At 44.4% G+C, this 24,135-nt stretch overlaps 1 protein-coding gene across 1 annotated transcript in view; it reads left to right on the plus strand.

The window, feature by feature from the left end:
• PEPD (peptidase D) overlaps positions 1-24,135 on the plus strand; it is a 217,938-nt gene that overhangs the window by 139,640 nt on the left and 54,163 nt on the right. The window contains exon 10 of the mRNA XM_070760680.1: positions 17,665-17,733. Within this exon, the coding sequence (XP_070616781.1) occupies positions 17,665-17,733 (69 nt within the window). The remainder of the gene's footprint in view (positions 1-17,664; positions 17,734-24,135) is intronic.

The raw sequence follows: 24,135 nt of genomic DNA on the forward strand, positions 1-24,135 counted from the left end.
AATGCATAGTTAAAGATTGGGTGCTTGTAAATGTCTCCTATTTATGCATCGAAAGCTGGGCTCCTTTCTGACAGACTCATAATTAAAAAGAAGGATTACTTAAAATACCGCTTAATCATTGTGTCACTGAAGGATTTAGCCCTCATTAATTAGATGTTAATAAATAGTCATAAATAAAAAGGGCTGTTTGAGATCCAGAATTATAATATGATCAGGAGAATAATAGGTCTTCAGACTAGGTGCTGGCTCTCTTTTATTCAGTGTTAAATTGAGCGTGAAATTAGTGATGCTGTGCTAATCCTTTGAGTTTTTTTCTCACTGCCAATACCTACAAGAGGAAACACAGGAGAACCTTCCGAAGGGGAAGGGAAGATGTAAAGACTGTTCTTGAAGGAGGAGGAAATGATACTTGGTGGAACATCCAAGAAGGCTGCTGGAGTTCCCTTAACCCAGGGCTTCTCAATTATTTTCTGTTAAGCCCCAGTGGAATTTTAGCGTTAATATTTATTACTTTACTTATTATAAGCTGCAAACAAACTATTGGCTGGGGAAGGCTGCTCTATCCACTTACCTGGGAGCAAGTCACACAGAACTCATTGTATTTTATTGCATCATTTTGTAAATACAATACAATACAATAAAAAGAAGTTGAATATAAAATCTAAAACAATAAAACCCTTATTAAAAAACCCATGATAAAACAGTCACAACAACATGCATGCATACATACCATTCATACAATTTGGCCATGCTAGTTGTTAGTTTATGCGGCCTTTAGGAAGGCCAGTAGGGTGGGAGCAGTATGGACATCAGGGGGGAGTTGATTCAATACACCCGGGGCAGCCACAGAGGAGGCCCTCCCCCATGGTCCTGCCAACGTGCATTGCTTAATCGATAGGACCCAGAGGAGGCCGACTCTGTGAGCTCTTAGAGATCTCTGGGAGATGTGTGGCAAGAGACGGCCCTGTAAATAGCCTGGCCCTGCCTATCCACAAGAAGGGCAGTAGAGAAGAAGCTGGTAACTACAGGCCAGTTAGCTTGACATCAGTTATAGTTAAAATGATGGAGACTCTACTCAAAAAGAGGATAAATCAGCACCTAAAAACCAATAACTTATTGGACCCAAATCAGCATGGCTTTACTGAAGGCAAATCATGTCAGACTAATCTCAATGATTTCTTTGACCATGTCACAAAGGTGTTGGATGAAGGTGGTGCCGTGGATATTGCCTATCTGGACTTCAGCAAAGCCTTTGATACGGTTCCACATAAAGAGCTGATAGATAAATTAGTGAAGATTGGACTTAATCCCTGGATAGTTCAGTGGATTTCAAGCTGGCTGAAGCATAGACATCAGAGAGTTATTGTTAATGGCGAGTATTCTGACCAGAGACAGGTTACAAGCGGTGTGCCACAAGGGTCTGTTCTGGGTCCTATTCTTTTTAATATGTTTGTGAGTGACATAGGGGAAGGTTTGGTAGGGAAGGTTTGCCTATTTGCCAATGGCTCTAAAGTGTGCAATAGGGTTGATATTCCTGGAGGGGTCTGTAATATGGTAAATGATTTAGCTTTACTAGATAAATGGTCAAAGCAATGGAAACTGCAGTTTAATGTTTCCAAATGTAAAATAATGCACTTGGGGAAAAGGAATCTGAGAATTGCATTGGCAGTTCTGTGTTAGCAAAAACTTCAGAAGAGAAGGATTTAGGGGTAGTGATTTCTGACAGTCTCAAAATGGGTGAGCAGTGTGGTCAGGCAGTAGGAAAAGCAAGTAGGATGCTTGGCTGCATAGCTAGAGGTATAAGAAGCAGGAAGAGGGAGATTGTGATCCCCTTATATAGAGCGCTGGTGAGACCACATTTGGAATACTGTGTTCAGTTCTGGAGACCTCACCTACAAAAAATATATTGACAAAATTGAACGGGTCCAAAGACGGGCTACAAGAATGGTGGAAGGTCTTAAGCGTAAAACGTATCGGGAAAGACTTAATGAACTCAATCTGTATAGTCTGGAGGACAGAAGGAAAAGGGGGGACATGATCGAAACATTTAAATATGTTAAAGGGTTAAATAAGGTTCAGGAGGGAAGTGTTTTTAATAGGAAAGTGAACACAATAACAAGGGGACACAATCTGAAGTTTGTTGGAGGAAAGATCAAAAGCAACGTGAGAAAATATTATTTCACTGAAAGAGTAGTAGATCCTTGGAACAAACTTCCAGCAGACGTGGTTGGTAAATCCACAGTAACTGAATTTAAACATGCCTGGGATAAACATATATCCATTGTAAGATAAAATACAGGAAATAGTATAAGGGCAGACTAGATGGACCATGAGGTCTTTTTCTGCCATCAGTCTTCTATGTTTCTATGTAGGACCTTATAGTAAATATCCAACATGGGTTCGGGGGGTGCTGGGAAGCCCCCCAGGCCGGCTGCGACCTTTTAAAACACCCGCGCCGCTTCCCAGCTGTCTCCTGAAGCCGAACGCTAAAGCTGAACTTCCGCGTTCGGCTTCGGGAGACAGCTGGGAAGCGGCGTGCCTGTTTTAAAAGGTCGCAGCCGGCCTGGGGGGCTTCCCAGCAACCTCCCGAACCGAACCCGGGGTTCAGCAAAATTTTGCCTCTTCTTACAAACTTTGTTCGAGTTACGAACCGGCGTTCGGGAGGCTTCTGAGAAGCCCCGCCGCCCGGCTGTCACCTTTTAAAACAGCCGCGCGGCTTCCCAGCAGTCTCCGAACGCCGGTTCGTAACTCGAAAAAAGTTCGTAAGAAGAGGCAAAATTTTTCTGAACCCCGGGTTCGTATCACAAGTTGTTCGTAAGATGAGGGGTTCGTATCTTGAGGTACCACTGTATTGCCTATATTTTGCCTTGTTTTATGAAATCTTTGGGGTTTTTAAAATTTTGTACCTTATATTGTTTTTACTTGCATATTAAATATGGCCAGAAAATTCTATGTGTTTCTAAAGAAAAAAAATTATAAACACCTTTTTTAAAAAAAAAAAAAGCAAATAACCCACTTGCTTTGCTCACCTATCTGTTTGGAGAGGAAACATGGTGATGCACAGGAAATGCAGTCTTCCCATATCAGCTCAGGATGATGGGACCTGCAATGCAACGTATCTGGTGGGTACCAGAAGCACCAGATCAACTATATGTTATTTGATGGGGTTTTATTTGCAGCTCAGATCAGCCAAAAGATTTGTAATTCTCTGGTATACAATTAAAATGCCAATTATGGTTTAGCCAGCTCTCTCTGCTCTTTAACCTGAAAGATCTGTTGTTTTTCTTTCCTGTAAATCACCAGTGATGAATGTTGTTGGATGTGTTTTATTTTCCTTTTAATTTATGAACCATGCGCTGCCTTTATAGATTTTTTTAATTTTTTTGGAGGGCATCTGCCGATTTCCTAATTAAGCTTTGTTAGCATCTATCACTGCAGCTGTGCAGTCTCAGAAAGGAAAGGAAATGTTTTTAATTTGTAGTCGGCTGGATGTATATGTTCAGGGATAATTTCCCAACATTTGGCCTGCAGAGACATAATATCACAGATCTCCTAAATGTGTTTTAAGGCAGGGAATACAGTCTGGTATCTTCTTCGTTTCCTCTTTTCCTCTTTTCTGAGGAACAGTGCTAACTATACTTGGATGAAGATGGGATTGACAAAAGATCCAATTTGCAAAGCTCAGCTCGGAAAGGAAGATTCATTCTAACAGATTAATTGGGAGCCTGTTATTGACAAGCGTCCATTAAGTGCAGAAGTACTTGCACGGTGGTGATTTATGTCATTTGCACCCATTGACAACATTTGCATAATGCTGTCAGTTCTTAAACAATACAAGTTGCCTCAATTGGGTGCAGCTCAGTTCATTGATTGCATATCATTTACATAACAATCACATTGTGCCCATGATGTAGTTTGTCAGAGAAATTTGGAGGTGAAGATCATTCAATCGATGGTCAATTAGGAAAGAAAGACCATCCCAACTTGATCAATTGGGAAAGAAAGACTCCTGGTCCACAATTAGCCAAAAGTATACTTTACTAAAGCCAAAGAGGTTACTGCTGGGAGAGCTTTGTGCATGCGGAAGGTAACCCACTAGCCACAGTTAACCACTGTGCCTAATTGAAGTCTTCAATGAAAAATACAGAAGCAGGCTTCCTTGTAAAAATAAGTGTTACTTTTCTTCCTATCAAAATGCTTCCCTAAATAAACTATCACCTTTACTTTTAACCACTATAACAAACTATCCACAATACTATTTGTTGTGGTGGGCTTCAGGCCAGCTCTTGTGGCTGCTGATTTTGACGCAGAGGAGTGGGAGCCGTCTGTTCACAGAAGACCCGTCTGGCTGGAGGATGAATCAGACAGTAAACCAGAAGCAGAGACAGGGAGAGACAGGGAGCAGAAAGGGACTGGAGAGACAGAGAGGGGAATGGAGTCAGTCAGATCTCCAGCCAGAGTTTCATCTGACTCAGAAGCGGAAGAGTTGATGAACAATCCTATTCTGAATGTTCGGGTCAGGACTCAGAGAATGCTGGGAAGACAAGAGCAGCTGTGCAAACGCAGAAACAGATAATAGGTCACAGGTGATAAGAATTAATGATGCTGCTGCAATCTTGAAAAAAGGGAGGGTTACAGAGGCCTGTGTGGGAATCTATTGTTCAGTTTTGAAGAAAGGACTGGTTTCCTCCCTTCGCCCCTTCCCCCCTTCGCTTACTGATGTCAGGCTATCAACTTGCAATGTGTGGCTTAGCAGAATGGCAGCCATGACAGCTTCATTGTAACGTAACCTTAATAGCCTTAGACTCCTTAGAGCTAAGGAGAAATTTCCTAATACAGTAGTACCTCTAGATACGAGCTGCTCTACATGCGAGTATTTCAAGATACGAGCCACAAGGGGAGAGACATTTCTGTTCTAGTCCCGAGCTCAAATTTGGGATACGAGCCGAGCGTCCACTAGGTGGCGCAAAAATCCTTGCTTTTGGTTATCTTGGAGGGGAAAAAAGTTATTTGTTCCAGATACGAGTTGCCTCGATATACAAGCTCCCTTCTGGAATGAATTATGCTCATATCTAGGGGTGCTTCTGTAGTTAGAACAATCGATAAGTAGGACAACTTGCCTCCAGAAATTGTAAATGCTCCAACATTGAAGTTTTAAAGAAGAGATTAGATAACCATTTGTCTGCTGTAGGATTTCCTCCCTAAGCAGAGGGTTGGAGTAGAAGACCTTGAAGGTCCCTTCCAACTCTACCATGCCATCTATTCTATTCTATTTTATTCTATTCTATCCCATATTCTATTCTATTCTATTCCCTATTCTATTCCTTATTCTATTCTATTCTATTTAATTCTATTCCATTCTATTCCTTATTCTGTTCTATTCTGTTCTATTCTATTCAATTCTATTCTATTCTATTTTATTTACTCAAGACTCACCTATACCGCCAGGCATGGGGGAGTTGAGACACCTTTCCCCCAGGCTCTTTATATTTTATGTTTGGTATGTATGTGTTGTTTGGTTTTTAAATATGCTAGGGTTATTAGATTTGTTTCTCTATAATATTGTTTTTTATTATTGTTGTGAGCTGCCCCGAGTCTTCGGAGAGGGGCGGCATACAAATCTAATAAATTATTATTATTATTATTATTATTATTATTATTATTATTATTATTATTCCTCATTCTATTCTATTTCCTATTCCAATCTATTCTAAGTTTCTATTCTATTTTATTCTAAATTTCATTCTATTCTATTCTATTCCTTATTCTATTCTATTCTATTCTATTCTATCCCGTATTCTATTCTATTCCCTATTCTATTCTATTCCTTATTCTATATTTCCTATCCTAATCTATTCTAAATTTCTATTCTATTCCATTCTATTCCTTATTCTATTCTGTTCTATTCTATTCCCATTCCATCTAATGTAGTCTAGTCCAGTCTCATTCCAGTCCATTCCTATTCCTATTCCTATGCCATCCTTGCTAAGATCCACTGTGATGCCACAGTGCAGACATCTTTGGTTGCTGATCAGTGGGCATTCCCGGATGAGCCGAGTCCCCCATAAAAGGCATTTGTGAATGTCCTCTACTTGCTTTCCAAGGGGGCCCCAGTTGCAAAAGCAAGCCCTCCGGCCAACGAAGGGGGGGATGCCCATTGAAAGCAATGGCAGCATGGTTTATGAGCATCCCTTCAGGGCAGGGAGACCTTCCGTCTTAGACTGCAGTTGCATTTACCATATAAACCATGAAAGCGCCTTTAGAAATGATTTCATTTACCATCAGTAATAACTCTGAACGTTGCAGCCTTTCCGAAAAATGTGATGCTTCACGTGACTGCCAGTTTTTGAAGCTCTTGTGTTGTCAGCTCCCATCCTTGCTTAGAGCTTAACTTGTAGACACGCTAACTCTAAATTGATCCCTGGTGTATTTCTCTGACTGTGATATTCTTCCCATTTCCGCCCTATTATCCAGTTTAGGTCATTTATTATAATCAAGTGCTTTTCAGGTTGGAATGCATCTCGGAAGCTCATGTGAAATATATACTCTGTCTTCCTGCCACAATCATTTCCAAGAAAATGATTCAAATACAGATACAGATCCTAGATCAGTGATGGCGAACCTTTTTTCCCATGGGTGCCGAAAGTGCATGCACACATGCTGTGTGCATGCATGAGTGCCCACACCCATAATTCAAAGCCTTCGAAGGGTGAAAACGGCCTCCCCCTTCCCGGGAGGCCCTCTGGAGGCCAGAAATGGCCCATCCCCCCAAATTCTGGTGGGCCCTGTAGGCCCGTTTTTGCCCCCCCCCCCCAGGCTCTAGAGCAGTGATGGTGAACTTTTTTTCCTTTTGGTGCGGAAAGAGTGTGGGCATGCACTATCACGCATGCGCAAGTGCCCACACCCATAATTCAATGCCTGGGGAGTGCGAAAACAGCTTCCCTCCAGAGGCCAGAAACGGCCTGTTTCCCAACTTCTGGTGGACCCAGTGGGCTCATGTTTCACCCTGCCCAGGGCTCCAAAGGCTTCCCTGGAGCCAGGAAAGGGTAAAAATGCCCTCCCCCATTCCCCCAGAGGCTTTCTGGAAGCCAAAAATGCTCTTCCAGAGCCTTTGTGCAAGCCAAAAATCAGCTGGCCAGCACACAATGCACATTGGAGCTGAGCTAGGTCAACAACTTGCGTGCCAGCAGATATGGCTCCATGTGCTACCTGTAGCACCCGTGCCATAGGTTCACCATCACTGCTCTAGAGGCTCTGTAAGCCGAAAACACACTCCCATAGCCTCTTTGTGAGCCAAAAATTAACTGGCCAGCATATACATTCACATTGGAGCTGAGCTAGAGCAATGGCTTCTGTGCCATCAGATATGGCTCTGCGTGCCGCCTGTGGCACCCGTACCATAGGTTCGCCATCACTGTTCTAGATGAAAGTCTAATCAACAAGTGTTGAGTATTTGCTGTGATATTTTCTCACATTTTCTCTAGAACTCAGAGATTTCAATGGCAACCTCTCTTCTTTTGATGCCCTCAGAAAAATAATTCTGCCCCCAGTGTCTCCTAGCAGTGTTTCTCAAACTTGGTTGCTTGAAGGTATGATGACTTCAACTCCCAGAATTCCCCAGCCAGCATAGCATAGTTGAGAAATTCTTGGAGTTGAAGTCCACATATCTTCAAGTAGCCAAGGTTAAGAAACTCTGACCTAGTGAATTTCCAGAGTTGAAGGTGCCTGTTCAATAATAACCTGGTCCAAAGCTATAACTGCCATGCCTCCCCCATCTCATGGCTGGAAGGGTTTGGCTGTATCTAGTTTTATGTGCAATAAAACTAGACCTTAATACAGCTACTACAGGCTAACTCACTGCTCATCTAGAAGTTCAGTGTTTGACTCAAGGTTGGGGGCAACAGGCTGACTCTCTAACTGCTTAGAGAGGGCTGGAAAGTGGTATGTGCTATTGCTATTTTCCTTCCTTCCTTCCTTCCTTCCTTCCTTCCTTCCTTCCTTCCTTCCTTCCTTCCTTCCTTCCTTCCTTCCACAGATTAACAGAGTTGGGAGGGACTTTAGAGGTCATCTAGTCCAGGGGTCCCCAACCACCGGGCCGCGGACCAGTACCGGGCCGCGGGGCATGTTGCACCGGTCCGTGGAGTCAGCAGCTGCCGGCCCTCATGCCGCCACCCCCTCCCTCCAGCGCTTCGCCTCCCGCCGGGCAAGAGGCCTCGGGAGGCAGGTTCTGCCGGCCACAGGACGATGGATGGGACAGAGGGGCGGGAAGGACCGAGAGGCTCAAGCCTCTTTTGGCTTCTGCCACAGGGCGCTTTTGCGTTTTTGGCTGGGGGGAGGCAGGAGGCCCAGCCTGACCCCCTCTCTCCAGCTCTTAGCTCCCGCTGGGAAAGAGGGTTTGGGATACAGGTTCTGCCGGCCACAGGACGATGGCGGGAAAGAGTGGCGGGGAGGACCAGAACCCCCATGCTTAATCCTGTCCCCAACCACGCCCCTTTCCGCCCCCACTGGGCCATAGAAAAATTGTCTTTCTGAAACTGGTCCCTGGTGGAAAAAACGTTGGGGACCACTGATCTAGTCCAATCATCATCTTTCGTCTGTGGCGAGGAGGGCGTTTGCCCAGGTTTGCCTGGTGCACCAGTTGCGGCCCTATTTGGACAGGGAGTCATTGCTCACAGTCGCTCATGTCCTCATCACCACGAGGTTCGACTGCTGCAACGCTCTCTACATGGGGCTACCTTTGAAGAATGTTCGGAAACTTCAGATTGTGCAGAATGCGACCGCGAGAGCAATCGTGGGGTTACCTAGGTTCGCCCATGTCTCGTCAACACTCTGTGACTTGCATTGGCTGCCGATTAGTTTCCGGTCGCAATTCAAAGTGTTGATAATGACCTTTAAAGCCCAACATGGCATCGGACCAGAATGCCTCCGGAACCGTCTTCTGCTGCACGAATCCCAGTAGCCGATGAGGTCCCATAGACTTGGCCTTCTCCAGGTCCCATCGACTAAACAATGTCATCTGGTGGGCTCCAGGGGAAGAGCCTTCTCTGTGGCGGCCCCAGCCCTCTGGAATCAATTCCACCCAGAGATCAGAACTGCCCCCACCCTTCTTGTCTTTCGCAAACTACTTAAGACCCACCTATATCACCAGGCATGGGGGAATTGAGACAACTCCCCCAGGCTTTTATAGTTTTATGTATGTTGCATGGTTTTTAAATGATGGGTTTTTAGATGCTTTTTTAATATTAGATTTGTTTACATTGTCACACTGTTTTATTATTGTTGTGAGCTGCCCTGAGTCTTCAGAGAGGGGCGGCATACAAATCTAATAAATAATAATAATAATAATTATTATTATTATTATTATTATTATTATTATTATTATTATTATTATTATTATTATTATTAATCCCCTGCCCAAGTAGGAGACCTACCTCTGTCACTACCTAGGATTAAACTCACAACTTCCTTTTTTTTCTTCCTTCCTTCCTTCCTTCCTTCCTTATTTCCTTCCTTCCTTCCTTCCTTCCTTCCTTATTTCCGCCCTCCCTCCCTCCCAGTTAGAGTGCAGTATTGCAGGCTAACTCTACCTATTGCCAATAGTTCGAATCTCACCAGGCTCAAGGTTGACTCACCCTTCTGTCCTTCCGAGGTGGGTAAAACGAGGGCCCAGATTGTTGGGGGGCAAGAAGCTGACTGAAATCTGCTTAGAGGGGGCTGTAAAGCACCCTGAAGCGGTATATACATCTAAGCACTATTGCTGTTGTTATTAAATGTGCTCCTGATAGCTTCCCTGGTAGTAGCTACTGCCGAAAGACAGTCGCGAATGTTAGTGAAAAAAAGCCTGTTACCATTATTCCATTACCACTCCTATGTTAATGAAACGATTTTAATATTACAATAAATGAGGTCCCCCTCCCCACAATCCTTTCCATATTAAAGGGAATTGGATTGTTATTAGAGCATATTTCACAAAGATGGAAAGGAGCTCTAATATGTGCTTGACTCTTAAAGCAGTTAATCCTATATTAATTGTAGTTGGGATCCATTTGTCCTTATCTGGTGGCAAAGCATTCATCACCCAAGGCAGGCTGGAGCGGCTCTGAAGGCGGAAGAGCTCCCCCTGGAGGACATCTCTGAAACCAACTGAGATTGATGTTGGATTGAAGGGGAAAAATCCGAGCAGAAAACCTAATAGAGTGGGAGTTCTGCTTATGAGCTTAATTTGTTCCGTAACCAAGTTTGTAAGAAGAAGCAATTTTTCCCATAGGATTCAATGTAAAAGCAAATTATGCGTGCAATTGGAGAAACCACAGAGAGGGTGAAGGCCCTGTTTCCTCCCAGGAGATTCCTAGAGAGGCTTCACGGAGGCTTCTCCCCACCTTTTCTGGCCCTATTTCCTCCCAGGAGATTTCTAAAGAGGCCCCACGGAGGCTTCTCCTTGCCTTTTCCAGTCCTGTTTCCTCCCAGGATATTCCTAGAGAGGCCCCACGGAGGCTTCTCCCCGCATTTTCCGGCCCTGTTTCCTCCCAGGAGATTCCTAGGGAGGCCTCATGGAAGCTTCTCTCTGCCTTTTCCGGCCCTGTTTCCTCCGAGGAGATTCCTAGAGAGGCCCCGTGGAGGCTTCTCCCTGCCTGTTCTGGTTACAGTTTGGGAGGCTCGGGTTTGTAAGTAGAAAATGGTTCTTGAGAAGAGGCAAAAAAATCTTGAACACCCAGTTCTTAGCTAGAAAAGTTCGTAAGTAGAGGCACCACTGTATTATTTCCCCTATACAGGGTCCCCTCAACTTATGACTGCAATTGGATCCAAAATCTCTGTTGCTAAGTGAGACATTTGTTAAGTGAATTTTTGCTCCATTTTACGACTTTCCTTGCCACCTTTCTTAAGCAAATCGCTGCAGTTGTTAAACTAATAGCATGGTTGTTAAGTGAATCTGTGTGACTCTAAATGAATCAAAAGTTCGCAAAAGGGGATCACATGATCCCGTGGATACTGCGACCGTCATAAATGTGAGTCAATCACCAAGTGTCTGTTCTAATGTGACTGGACGATTGGGAGATAACGGGTGGTGTTGGTGGAATGGAAAAGGGAAAGTCAACTAGGGAATCTTTGCACGCAAACTCTTAGATCTGGCTTTGCTACCGTAACCACTTGGGTTTTAGTAAAACCTTTTCCCTAAGAATGGAGTCGGGAGTGTTTCTTTCCTAAGAGCCCAGAATGGGCCAGTCTGAGAGTTGTTGAAACAGGACATACATCTCGCTACCCTCTCATTCTCTAGAGGAAAAATACCAACTGAGGCATTAAGGAAAACTACTAATTGGTGTGATTTCCAGGAGGGGAAGATATGTATTTGTTGGCTTGATAATAATGGCTTCGGGATCTAATCAAGCTCCTGCGTTTCTAATGATATTAGCCAAGTAATCTGTGGTTGATTACAGAGGCGGAATTAATTTAAAATTTTCGGTTACTTTTACTGGCTCGGTTTTAGATTTTTGAATAACTCCATCATATTTTTCCTCTGGAAGCTTTGTGAATAATAAAGGCTGAATAATAAAAACTAATTGAGTTGAACTGACGGAGTTACTCCTAATCATGGAATGTGTTGGTTCACTTTCTGCCCAGGAGGGAGAATTTAGTACTGGCAGTTATTTCCATTTTCACTGGTTGAGAATGGAGTCTCCTGAGGGTGTATGTATGTGATGGATATCTGCTCCCATAGCATAGTGCTTCTCAAATAGTGGGGCGCACCCCCCTAGGGGGCGCTAAGTGATGCCATGGGGGCATGTGTGAACCTGGGGAACATGCGTGGTCCTTCTTGGTTGATTCCCCAGGACAGGGAGTGTTTTTCCAGTTTCACGCTGCTCCGAGCCCGGAAAGAAGGTGGCCAGGCGGGACGGGGCAGCTGGATGGGTTCTTGTTCTCGGCAGGCACCCCAGTAGCCATGAATGACATGGCAAACCTGCTGCTGGACAAGGAGGAGCATCCTCTGAGCTGGGCGAAAGCTTTGAACAGCACCCTAAAGCCTCCTTCCACACCATTCGCTGAGAGTGTACTGCAGAGGTGGCGCTTTTGGGCCAGGCCGGAAACCCCAAAACATCGGCTTGATTAAGCTGGCCTGGCCCCATGTCAAAACACTAAAATTCCATTGGGGCCATTGCTCAGAGAGTTGGGGGGGGAGAGAAATGTTTACTTCTTCCTAGGAAGGGATGTAACTGGAGGGATGTAATTATTATTATTATTTATTAGATTTGTATGCCACCCTTCTTCGAAGACGGCTCACAAGATACAATATGAACAATGGAACAACAAATCTAATTAATCCCAATATATTAAAATCAGTCAGCCAATTCATTCACAACCACTCATCACATTTATTAAATGGGGGGGGGAGGGCTTGATCTAATGGTCCGATGCCCGGCAACTTAAATGAGTCTTAAGACTCTTGTGAAAGGCGAGGAGGGTGGGGGCAATGTGAATCTCTGGAAGGAGCTGATTCCAGAGGACTGGGGCCGCCACAGAGAAGGCTCTTCCCCTAGGCCCCACCAGACGGTATTGTCTGGCTGATGGGACTCGGAGAAGGCCAACTCTGTGGGACCTAACCCACAGAATAGTAATAGTATTAGCATTAAGACTTATATACTGCTTCACAGTGCTTTACAGCCCTCTCTAAGCGGTTTACAGATTCAGCCTCTTGCCCCCAGCAATCTGGGTCCTCATTTTACCCATCTCGGAAGGATGGAAGGCTGAGTCAACCTTGAGCCCACTGAGATTCGATCTGCCAAACTGCTGGCAGTCAGTGATCAGCAGAAGTAGCTTGTAGTACTGTACTCTGACCACTGCACCACCGAAGCTCTCCCATAGCACATTCGTTCTAGAGTCCAAACTCAAAGGGCAAATGAGTTTGCAAATTATACTAAACCCTAATTACAAACTTTACAAAATTTTATAAATTACAAAGTTTATAATTATAAACTATCATTACAACTTGTTTGGTTTTGGCAAAAATGTGTGAGCATCTCGCTTACTTCTGAATTTGATCATTGCAATTGGATGGGTGTGCTAATCTGAGTATATTGATTGGGATGCAGGGCACAAGGCACCAAGGAACGTTTTTGCTAATATCAAGAGTCTGATTTAGTCTGATGCGTAAAACCGCCAATCATTTGTTTATTTATTTCTATGCGGTTCTTTTCCCAATGGGGCAAAGCATTCTAGATAAAGAGGAAGGGGGCGGGAAGAGGATGATCCAAGTGAGGAGGAGGGGGCTTCACCTCATTCCTCGCTTTGGGTTTTAGGTCCCCACGGAAGCAGGGATTTTTCATCCTCCATTCTCAGTAGCCAGGAGGTCTTTTGCTGGATTTGCCTTGTGGCCAGTTGCGCCTGTTCCTGGATCAGGAAATGCCAATCACAATCACTCATGCCTTGGTCCCCTCCCAAATGGATGGCTGCCATGTGCCTTACACGAGACTGCTACTGAAGACCACATAGAAAGCATATGTGGTGGCTATGTAAACAAGCAAGGGTGTTTTGGAACCAGGTGAAGACGTGGCTAGAAGAGATACTGTATTCATGAGAAATACAGAAAAGGACAGGTATATCTAATTCTACATGAAACAACTGTGGCAAGACTGATATACTGTACATACAATATTGGAAAAATGAAAAAAAAAACCTCCACCAGAACAAGAAATAATAGAAAAAATATTGATATGTGCAGAAATGGATAGATTAACACTGGAAATGAAAGACAAAAGAGAAATAGAATACTATGCAACATAGGGTTCATTTTATCAACGGACAGAAAGAAAAAAACAGTTGAAAAAGTTGAGAGTAAGAATTGAAACGGGGAAATTAAAAGAAGGTTTGGATGTCAATGAATAGTGACGAGGGATGCATAGGTAAGATCCAAAAGTAATGTGTGTTGAATAATAATGGTAGTTATTGTTATGAAAATATTATATAATGGGATGACAAAAACAGGATGCTCACCAATTGTCCAATGTTTTGCATGTTTGTTTAATGTTTGTTTGTGTAAATAAAAGAAACTTTTAATTTTTAAAACAAGATTACTAGAAAGCAGCCATTGGTCCAGAATGTGTCAGCACAGGCAGATATGGGTGCACCCCATGTGACTCCACTACTCCCTGAACTGCATTGGCTCCCAGTCAGTTTCTTGGTGAGGGTTATTTATTCACTGGAACTCTCAAAAACATATGCCTAACATAACATTTGCTCATCAGAAAATATGCTAACAGATACATCTGGATTTCCCCCCCCCCCCCACTGTCATAGCATCTATATTGAAGGTGACTGGTTGACTCAGCTCAATATTTCAAGGCCAGCTGTGAAAGCACATAATGTAGGTGCTTTCCTAAATCTGAGCCAAGCAGATTAGGACTTTTTCTGCTCTTTAGGAGCTCATGGCTCTCCAGATGTGCTGGAACTCAACTCTCACCATGTACAGCAAGCAAGAGATACCAGAAGTTGCCATCCCATAGTGTCTGAAGACCTATAGGTTGTTTTCCCATGGGATTCTCAGAACCAGGATGGAAAACTTACTTAATGTCTTTCTCTATGAAGCCGTGTGTCAAGCCGGTGCAGAAGTTGGTGATCAATCAACGGCTTGCCACTGTCTATAGGAGGCTTGATGATTATGGGAACTTGGGAGGGGGGATTTTCATGAGGGAGCAGATGCAGCCACAAAGCATTCTTCTGAGTGGTTCAAGGCCCCCCTATGCCCACCCACCTGGGCGGAAGCGGAAGGAGGACTGGCCATGCTGGCACAACCTGAGTGGGCAACCTGATAAGTTTGTGGGATGTGAACTTTCAACTGGGTGGGAAACTCAGATTCAGGCTTCCCAGTGTGGGTGCCAGGATGGCTCTGGTAATAAATTGGAACTTTGAGGAGTATTTTGACTTGGGCTCTGATTTAGTTCAGATGTTACCTGGAACCTTGATACCGTGTATATATTTAGTACATCTGTATCCTACATTTTCCTCTTAAGAGCTGTCATTTCATTCCCTTTTTATTTTGCTTTGATCCTACCTGTTCTGTTCTGGGTTCAGAATCGGGGATCAGGGACAACGCTCAGTGAAAAGGAATGGAAGGAGTTGAGAAGAGAAGACTCTCCTGCCGGAGTGGATTTCACTTATCAAACATAAGTGCACTGAAGGGGATCAAGGTTTGCTCCCCCTATCCTCCCAGAGCTCATAGTAGGGAACGACAATCTGGCATCAACTACAGATTCCTTACTTTGACAGGGAATGATATTTCCCGGAAAGATGGTGGAATATTCTTCCTTCCAATGGAGGGTAGACAGTGGTCTAGCCAAGATGCTTCAGCAGTTAACCCTATAGCTGCCCTCCATGGACTCACTAGCCCTTCCAATTTGTGATTCACTCCCAATTTCATTGAGGGCCACATCAAGGTTGTGTTTGTAAGAGCCGGGGTGGTGCAGTGGTTAGAGTGCAGCACTGCAAGCTACTTCAGCTAACTGAACTACTTCAGCAATTCAAATCTCACCACCGGCTCCAAGTTGACTCAGCCTTCCATCCTTCCAAGGTGGGTCAAATGAGGACCCAGACTGTTGGGGGCAAGAGGCTGAGACTGTAAACTGCTTAGAGAAGGCTGTAAAACACTGGGAAGCAGTATATAAGTCTAAGAGCTATAGCTATTTACCTGGGGGGGGGGAAGCGTGTGTCATGGTGGGTGGGGCCAGCTCAATATCATTTGTGTTCAGGACGCTAGTGGTGGCCTGAGCGCTCTGCCAGTGTAAATGGAACTTGGGAGGCTGCAACGGCCTCATGCAATCCTCTGCTTCGCTTTTTGGCCGGGACGGCCTCCTGCAATCCTCTGCTAGCAAAAAAGGAGACTGTGGTGGGGGCCCTCCCAAGCTCTGGCAGAAGCGCTGCAGGACGGTCCTTCACTATTTCCAGAGCAGCCCCTGTGGGCCAGATGTAAATACTCCGTGGGCTGGATTTGGCCCCTGGGCCTTGAGTTTGACACCCCTGTCTACCTTGGGAGGTAGGTTGTGTCACCCAGGAAGCTCCGTGGTTAGGTGAAAACGTGATCATTCATCTTGGACTGGAAAACAAACAAACAATCTAAGTCCTACTTATATCTATTTATGTTTGATGGGTGTGAAAGTTATGGTTGGACTATATATCTATCTTGTTAACCAATGTATGCTGTTTTCCCACCCCAGCATGTGGTAGCAAGTAATTCCATGCATAAATTTTCATGCTGAGAACGGAGGTTTCTTCTTTAGTAAACGTTGCTTCTCAGACTTTCAAAGATGAAAGACTTTTTTTCCCCCTGCCCGGGTTCAAGAAACTCACTGAATTCTGATCCTGAGCTTGAAAAACACAAGAGCCACGGTCACATCACACGCAACGTGTGAACAGAACCCTTAAAATAAATCCTGTGCTTTGCACAACCTGCTAAGATAACAGCTGGCTTCCCAGAAGATGCTGTGCCAGCAACAGTGACCGTGTGCTCCTGTTTCTGGCCTGGCCTTGGCGGTGGCGGTGGTCTCTGCATTGGGCTTGGGGGGTTTTTGGTTTGGGGGGCATTTTGCTTTTAATGTTTAGCTCAGCAGTCTCCAACCTTGGCAACTTTAAGCCTGGAGGACTTCAGTTCCCAGAATTCCTCAACCAGCTTTGCTTTGTTGGCTGTGGAATTCTGGGAATTGAAGTCCTCCAGGCTTAAAGTTGCCAAGATTGGAGACCCCTGACTTAGATGATGTTTTGCTTCTGCTATGAAAAGTGTCACAAAGTCAAGTGGATTAATTGTGGTTGTAAATCGAGGTTGTCCTCAATTTAGGACATTTGAGCCCCAGAGGTGGGCTGCTAAGGTGGAACAGTGAGGTTTGCTCGCCCCCGTGGCTCTGAGTGCTGGCGGAGTCCAGTGCAATTCCGCTAGTGCAGCTGGGCAGGGAGCGAAATCACACGCGGACACAGGGGCGTTTTGGTGCAGTAACCGTGGAGTCCAGCGCAATTCTGCTACTGCACCTTACTTTGGTGTAGCAGCACTTGGAGCCATAGGGGTGAGCACACGTCACCGTTCCACCTTAGCAGCCCACCTTTGTGGAGCCCCAAATTTCAGTTAGCTAAGTGAAACATTTGTTAACTGAATGTTGCCCCATTTTACAACCTTTCTTGCCACGATTGTTAAGTGAATCATTGCAGTTGTTAAATTAGTCACACAGTTGTTAAGTGAATCCATGGACTTTGCCTGTCCGAAGGTCACAAAAAGGGATCGCATGACCCCCAGGAAATATGAAACAGTTGGCAAATGTTTGAATTTTGATCCCTTGAATGTTGAGATGCTGCAACAGTTGGTGGTGTGAAAAATGGTCGTAACTCAGGTTTTTTTCAGGGTAACTTCGAACGGTCCCTAAGTGAACTCTTGTAAGTCAAGTTCGAGCCACATAATAAGCCTTAAGAATTAAGTGCCTGAGGCTTTTTGCTCCCTGGTGTTGTTTTGTGTGAGTGCGTGTGTGTGTTTGGTGTGTGTTTTCTTTATATGAGTTAAAATCTGAATGGAGGAGACGGGGAGTTTGTGCTAAAAACCTGAGTAGCTCAAGATAAATGGGGGCTGCCAGTCTTGAGATCGTGCTCTGCCGCTTCGGGACAAATGATTAATTCTCTGCTTTCTTGGTTTTTCAGCCTGTTCCAGCACTACTGCTACAAGAAAGGAGGCATGCGCCACACTTCCTACACCTGCATCTGTGGCAGGTAAAGCATTGGGGGGGGGGGCATTGGTTTCCTAAAACGTGGGATTAATGTGGAGCTTCTACACTACAATGGAGCCGGGGTGGCACAGTGGGTAGAGTGCTGTACCGCAGGCCACTGAAGCTGACTGTAGATCTGTAGGTCAGCGGTTCAAATCTCATCACCGGCTCAAGGTTGACTCAGCCTTCCATCCTTCCGAGGTGGGTGAAATGAGGGCCCGGATTGTGGGGGCAATATGCTGGCTCTGTTAAAAGGTGCTATTGCTAACATGTTGTAAGCCGCCCTGAGTCTAAGGAGAAGGGTGGCATAAAAATTGAATAAATAAAATAAATAAATAAACATGTTGTAAGCTGCCCTGAATCTAAGAAGAAGGGCAGCATAAACAAACAAACAAACAAACAAATAAATAAATAAATAAATAAGGAAGCTTTTCAATCAAGTGCAGGTTATTTAGCATGCCTAGATCAAATACTTTGGCGAAAAATGAAAACAAGGGAAGGTTTATTGAGTGAGACCCATAAAAATGGGTCTGGCCTGGCCATGCAAAGAGCTGGTGTCAGGGTTCCAAGTACCATATTTTTCAGAGTATAAGATGCATTTAGATTTTAGAGGTGGAAAACAAGGAAAAAAGTATTCTGAACTAAATGGTGTAGTAATATACACTGCTCAAAAAAACAAAGGGAACACTTAAGCAACACAAATAACTCCAAGTAAATCAAACTTCTGTAAAATCAAACTGTCCGTTTAGGAAGCAACACTGATTGACCATCAATTTCATTTTGTTGACAGCACATTCAACTTTGTACAGAACAAAGTCTTCAATAAGAATATTTCATTCATTCAGATCTAGGATGTGTTATTTGAGTGTTCCCTTTATTTTTTTGAGCAGTATATCACTTAATAAAATACCAGTGTAGCAAAATACTTTTTACAATCATGTATACTTTTACAACTTGACAACTTTAAGACTAGTGGATTTCAACTCCCAGAATTCCTCCTCCAGTCATGCTAGATGGGATAATTAGAAGGCAAAAAATCCTTGTTTTTGCATAAAAAGGGCCATTTTCCACCTGTCTTTTCATAAAAATGGGGTGGACAAAGGCTCTGGGAAGCCGGTAGGGAGTTCCTGGATGCCAGGGGATGGCAAGAAAGGGCCCCGTTTTTTTGAAAAAGGGTCTTTTTTGCCCGTTTATTCTTTCAAATGGAGGCATTTTTGCCTTCCCCCAGTCCCCAGGAGCTTTCTGCAGGCTCCCCAGATGCTCTGCCCAAAAATGGGATGCAGGGCCGGGGCTTCAGGACAGCAGAAATGGCTGTATTCGGTGTATAAAACGCATCAACATTTCCACCCTCTTTTAGGGAGAGAAACTGTGTCTTATACTCCGAAAAGTACAGTAACACATCCATAGCAAACAGAACTCTGAGGCTGGTAGGTTCTTTAAAGAATAGGTTTTTTAGACATATCATCTGGTGAAAATTACTCTGCATGTTCCCGTGGTTTTCACCTAATCAAAAGTAAAACTTTCCCCCTTTTTTCCAAACAATCAGTCACATGGCCCAATCAAGGTGTCGCCCGGTTGCCTGGTAACTTCACTCCTCCTCTCTCCAGCCACCTGTGGATATGTCCTTGGTTCCCAGGAGAAAGTATTTTGCTTTGGCTGCACAACCCCAGGTACCTCTATGCCCCCTCCCTACCCCTCGGCTCCATGTCAGCTTCATGGTTGACCCTGGGATGATTGCTGGCATATTTGACAGCTGCTGCAACTCTTGACACTACTGTAGAATTCCCCAACCTTTTTGGCTGTTCAGACCAGCCTTGCCGGGGAAAGAGGCGTTGGTTCTGCACACATTGGCAGGCTAGTTCACATGCACAACTAACTCTATTTGCACAAGTGTTGGAGAAGCACGCACGCCACTCACACAAACCGAGCACGAATGCATATGCTCACCCATTGCTTGCACAAGATGTGTGCACTCGCCCGCCACTTCGGATGGTTCTGAAAGGTTCAAGGCCCCATAGTGGGCAGGGGGTGGGGATCCCTGCTCTGAGGGATAGCAACAAGAATATGCTTAGGACCAGAATCCAGAAATGTTACTATTTTTGCCTTTCTAGAAAGCTTTTTGCCCCCTCTCCTGTTACAAAATAGGTTATTTAGCATGCCTAGATCGAATACTTTGGTGAAAAACGAAAACAAGGGAAGGTTTAATAATAATAATAATTTATTTGATTAGTATGCCGTCCCTCTCCGAAAACTCGGGGCAGCTCACCACAGTCATAAACAATGTACAAATCCAATGTTTAAAACACAATTTAAAAACCCTTGTAATAAAATAATAACACAACTCAATCAAACCATACATAAACCAAGATAGTTAGGGAGGTGTCAATACTTTTTTCCCCTGGTGGCACAAGTGAGTTTTCAACAACTTACGAAAGGCAAGGAGGGTGGAGGCAGTTCTGATCTCCAGGGGGAGTTGGTTCCAGAGGGCCGGGGCCACCACAGAGAAGGCTCTTCCCCTGGGCCCCCAGACGACATTGTTTAGTCAACGGGACCCGGAGAAGGCCAACTCTGTGGGACCTAATCAGCCGCTGGGATTTGTGCGGCAGAAGACAGTCCCGGTGGTATTCTGGTCCAATGCCATGTAGGGCTTTATAGGTCATAACCAACACATTGAATGCTTTTTCTCTGGGTGTGTTCAATCAGCATACTCGGCTCTTCTTTGGGGACGGAGGATTACCTTTCTAAAATATGGGATGGGGGGGTGAATTCAACCCCAACCTGTCTTCCAGGAAAACAAAAAGCCGTCCATCCACTGAGCAGATTTGGGCTGGGGGGCTGGGGAGGGGCACCATTTTAATTGTTGCCCTGGTTCCTAGCAGGGAGCTGAGCTGAACGAACTTGTGCCGTCATAAAGCTGCTAAGTTGGCTCAATAAAAATAACATCTCGCTGATCAATATTTCCAGCAAGAAGGAAATGGGACTTAAGGAGTCTTCATTAAAAATAGAAAAGAAGTCGTGCTGGCAAAATTAGGAGAGAGTGCCGAGATGGCTGAGCAAGCCATCAGCCGCTGAAATCCTTTCATGCATATTTAATCCGGGGTTAATTGATTAGCCGAATCCTGTATAAAGCATCCCGTTAAGTGCAAATTGGGGAGTGGGTGGCTTTGCTTGGCCTGCACTGGATTGGCTGCAGGAGAAGCCACATTTTCTCTCAAATGATGCGAAACAGCTTGACTTCTTTTAGAGCTGACCCTACACAAGGAGCTTCCAAGCTTCCTTTGGAGAAGGAGAAGCTGTTTCTCTTACCTGTCACCTTCCCAGGGAGGAGCCGAGAGGAAGAATAGTGTGTCCACCTGCGCCCCCCCCCCCCCACCTGACCTTCCCATTGCCTGCTCTGCACTCAGCTTTCCTCCGTCGGTCTCTTCCCCCAACATGTTAAGGAATTTGAGAATTATAGCCCCAACTCTCCTGGGTGGGTGGCTGCGACAATGCAAACATGGAGCATAGTAATACTATGTAATACTAATACTAGATAGAGTATTATATATTACGTGACATTTTATTTATTTTATTTATTATTTATTTATTGAATTTCTATGCCAACCCTCTCCAAGGACTCAGGGCGGCTCACAACATATAAAATATACAATACACAATATAATCCAATTAACTAATTAACATTACATAGTAATGCTAACACTACATAGTGGGTTCCAAGTAATCAGTGATGGGCTCCTATGGGTATGGTCAGGTTCGCAGAACTGGTAGAAAAAAATTGATTTTTTTTCTTTTTTTCCCTTTTGGGTTCTGGGTATGTTTTTCCTATCGCAGTAAATGAGGTTGAATGTATAATTTTAGAAGAGTTTGTTTGTGTGTGTGTGTGTGCATACACATGCCGTTTATATAGTAGTTAATGTATATTTTTGTGTGCTTGTGTGTATGTATGTATACACATGGCATATATACATAGAATTAAAGAGTATATTTTGGATGTTCATTAATAGTAAATATAGAGGGAAATTGTTTCTCTGAGGTGAGGTGAGGTCAGGCACCCTAAACCTAACCCTTGACATGAGTGACATCAAGTTGGCCATCTTTAAGCCACCCTCCAGTCACATGATCATCAAGCCACTCCTACCTGGTCATATGGCTGGAAAGCCAAACGCACAAAATAAGCCACATCCACAGTGTGATAGTAAAACCTTTTGCAGCCCTTCACTGCAAGTAATACTTCCATAGCAAACAGAATTCTGAGGCAGGCAGGTTCCTCAAAGAATAGTTTTATTGGACATGTCATATTGGCACAAATCTGATGAAAACAACTCTGAATATTCCCATGGTTTTCACCTAATCAAAAGCAAAGGTTTTCCCCCTTTTTCCAAACAGTCACATGCCCCAATCAAGGTGTCGCCCAGTTGCCTGGTAACTTCACTCCTCCTCTCTCCAGCCACCTGTGGATATGTCCTTGGTTCCCAGGAGAAAGTATTTTGCTTTGGCTGCACAACTTCAGCTATCTCTATTGCCCCCTCCCTATCCCTCGGCTCCAGGTCAGCTTCAGGGTTGACCCTGGGGTGATTGCTGGCATATTTAAGAGCTGCAGCAACTCTTGACACTACGGTTTTAGCTACACAACCCCAAAGGTTTCTCCTCTGTTGTTTCAGCACTCGTCTACAAAAAAAGTCCACCAATACAGATAGCATTAAGCCTTTGATTTATCCTGCCATTTAAAAATGGACATTGTAGCAGATTTGGAAAGAGCTGTGGTGGTGCAGTGGTTAGAATGCTAATTCTGCTGACTTCCAGCAGTTTGAGTCTCACCAGATTAGCTTGGTTTTCCTTCTGAAGGGGATAAAATGAGGGCCCAGATTGTTGGGGGAAAGTTGCTGACTCTATAGACAGCTTAAAGAGGGGTGTAAAGAAATAAATAAAACCAGTAAAAGAGAAAGGAGCACCATTTCTCCATTCTCACTTCATTAATAATGATGCAGTAAACAATTTCTGCCTTCTTTGAAAATGTGTCTCTGCGTCTGTTGTACATACTCCTAGTCAGTTGGAGGATGATGAAGATATTGAGGACTCGGATTCAGATAGTGTTTATGAATTAGTGGGGGGCCCGGGGTTACAGGTAGTAGAACAGGTGGGAGGCCAGCCACAGGATGGGGCTATGAGTTCAGGATCTAGCGAGGGAGAATCAGACGCTCGCTGGGTTAACCCTAAATTCAGAAGGGCCCCAAAACATAGAGAACAGGTGTCTGGAAGAAGATATTAAGGAGAGGAATGGGTTAAATACTGTAATGATGTATTTGGCATGTCAGAGGGTCAGTGGGGAAGAAGGGTGGAGTTTCAACATTGCCAAAGAGAAAAATTGAGGTTTTTCTTGCCGCTCCCAAGTAAGCAAAAGTATTCTGTGTTGATTAACAGTCAGGGATGCTGTTTTAGAAATCATGCTGTTAGGAAAATAAATCTTGTTAAGTGGAGATGGAGAAGGGATGTGAGAAATGCAGTTAAGGGAGATAATGGACCAACAGATAAGTGCCTGTATGAAATGTGTTTGAATTCCAGAAGAGCAGAGAAATAAATGGAGTTTCTTTATTCATGAAATACTGCATTTAATAAGAGTTATTTGTAATTGCTGAATTTCTACCAGAAACCAGAACAGTGTCCAGGTCTTTACAAAGAGCAGGGGTCCTCAAACATGGCAACTTTAACACCTGTGGACTTCAACTCCCAGAATTCTCCAGCCTGCTGCTGCTACCTGCTTCCTCTTCTTTCCCATGCTGATGGGCTCCCCTCTCCTGTCGCTCACTCATTTGTAGCCAGTGCCTTTCCTTCACTGTGGTAACTCCTCGGTTTGGCTGAAGCCGAGCTAATCCGGCCGGGACAAAGCGCCCCCTTTTGTCTTTCCGCGCTCAGATGCTCCATGAGGCAACCTCGCATCGGGTGTGTGGTAGGCAGCGTGAGGGAGTCACCACAGTGAAGTGGTTTATTACCTCTCCAAGCGGCCAGAGAAAGGAAAACGCTCTGTTCGCTCTGTACTGCCAAGGCCTCCTTAAGCACCATCAAAAGGCTCCTCTGGCAGCCCAGAAAAGCCAGAGATGGCCAGGATTAAAGGCGGAATGGCAGGAAACTGGCCGGGCCTTTGTGCCACTCTCAAATTTCCTGGGAAATTTTTCCGGACTTGGGTTCTTAAGTTGAAAATGGTTCTTAAGAAGAGGCAAAAAAATCTTGAACATCTGGTTCCTATCTAGAAAAGTTCTTAAGTAGAGGTACCACTGTAGTTGAAAGGTTCCTTGTAGATCATTTAGTCCAACTACTTCACCCAAACAGAAGACACTGCACAATTTCTGACAGTCCAGTCTCTTCTTGAAAGCCTCCAGTGATGAAGCTCCCACAACTTCCAAAGGCA

The sequence above is a fragment of the Erythrolamprus reginae genome, chromosome 9, assembly GCF_031021105.1.
Source record: "Erythrolamprus reginae isolate rEryReg1 chromosome 9, rEryReg1.hap1, whole genome shotgun sequence".
In the NCBI taxonomy this organism is placed as follows: domain Eukaryota; kingdom Metazoa; phylum Chordata; class Lepidosauria; order Squamata; family Dipsadidae; genus Erythrolamprus; species Erythrolamprus reginae.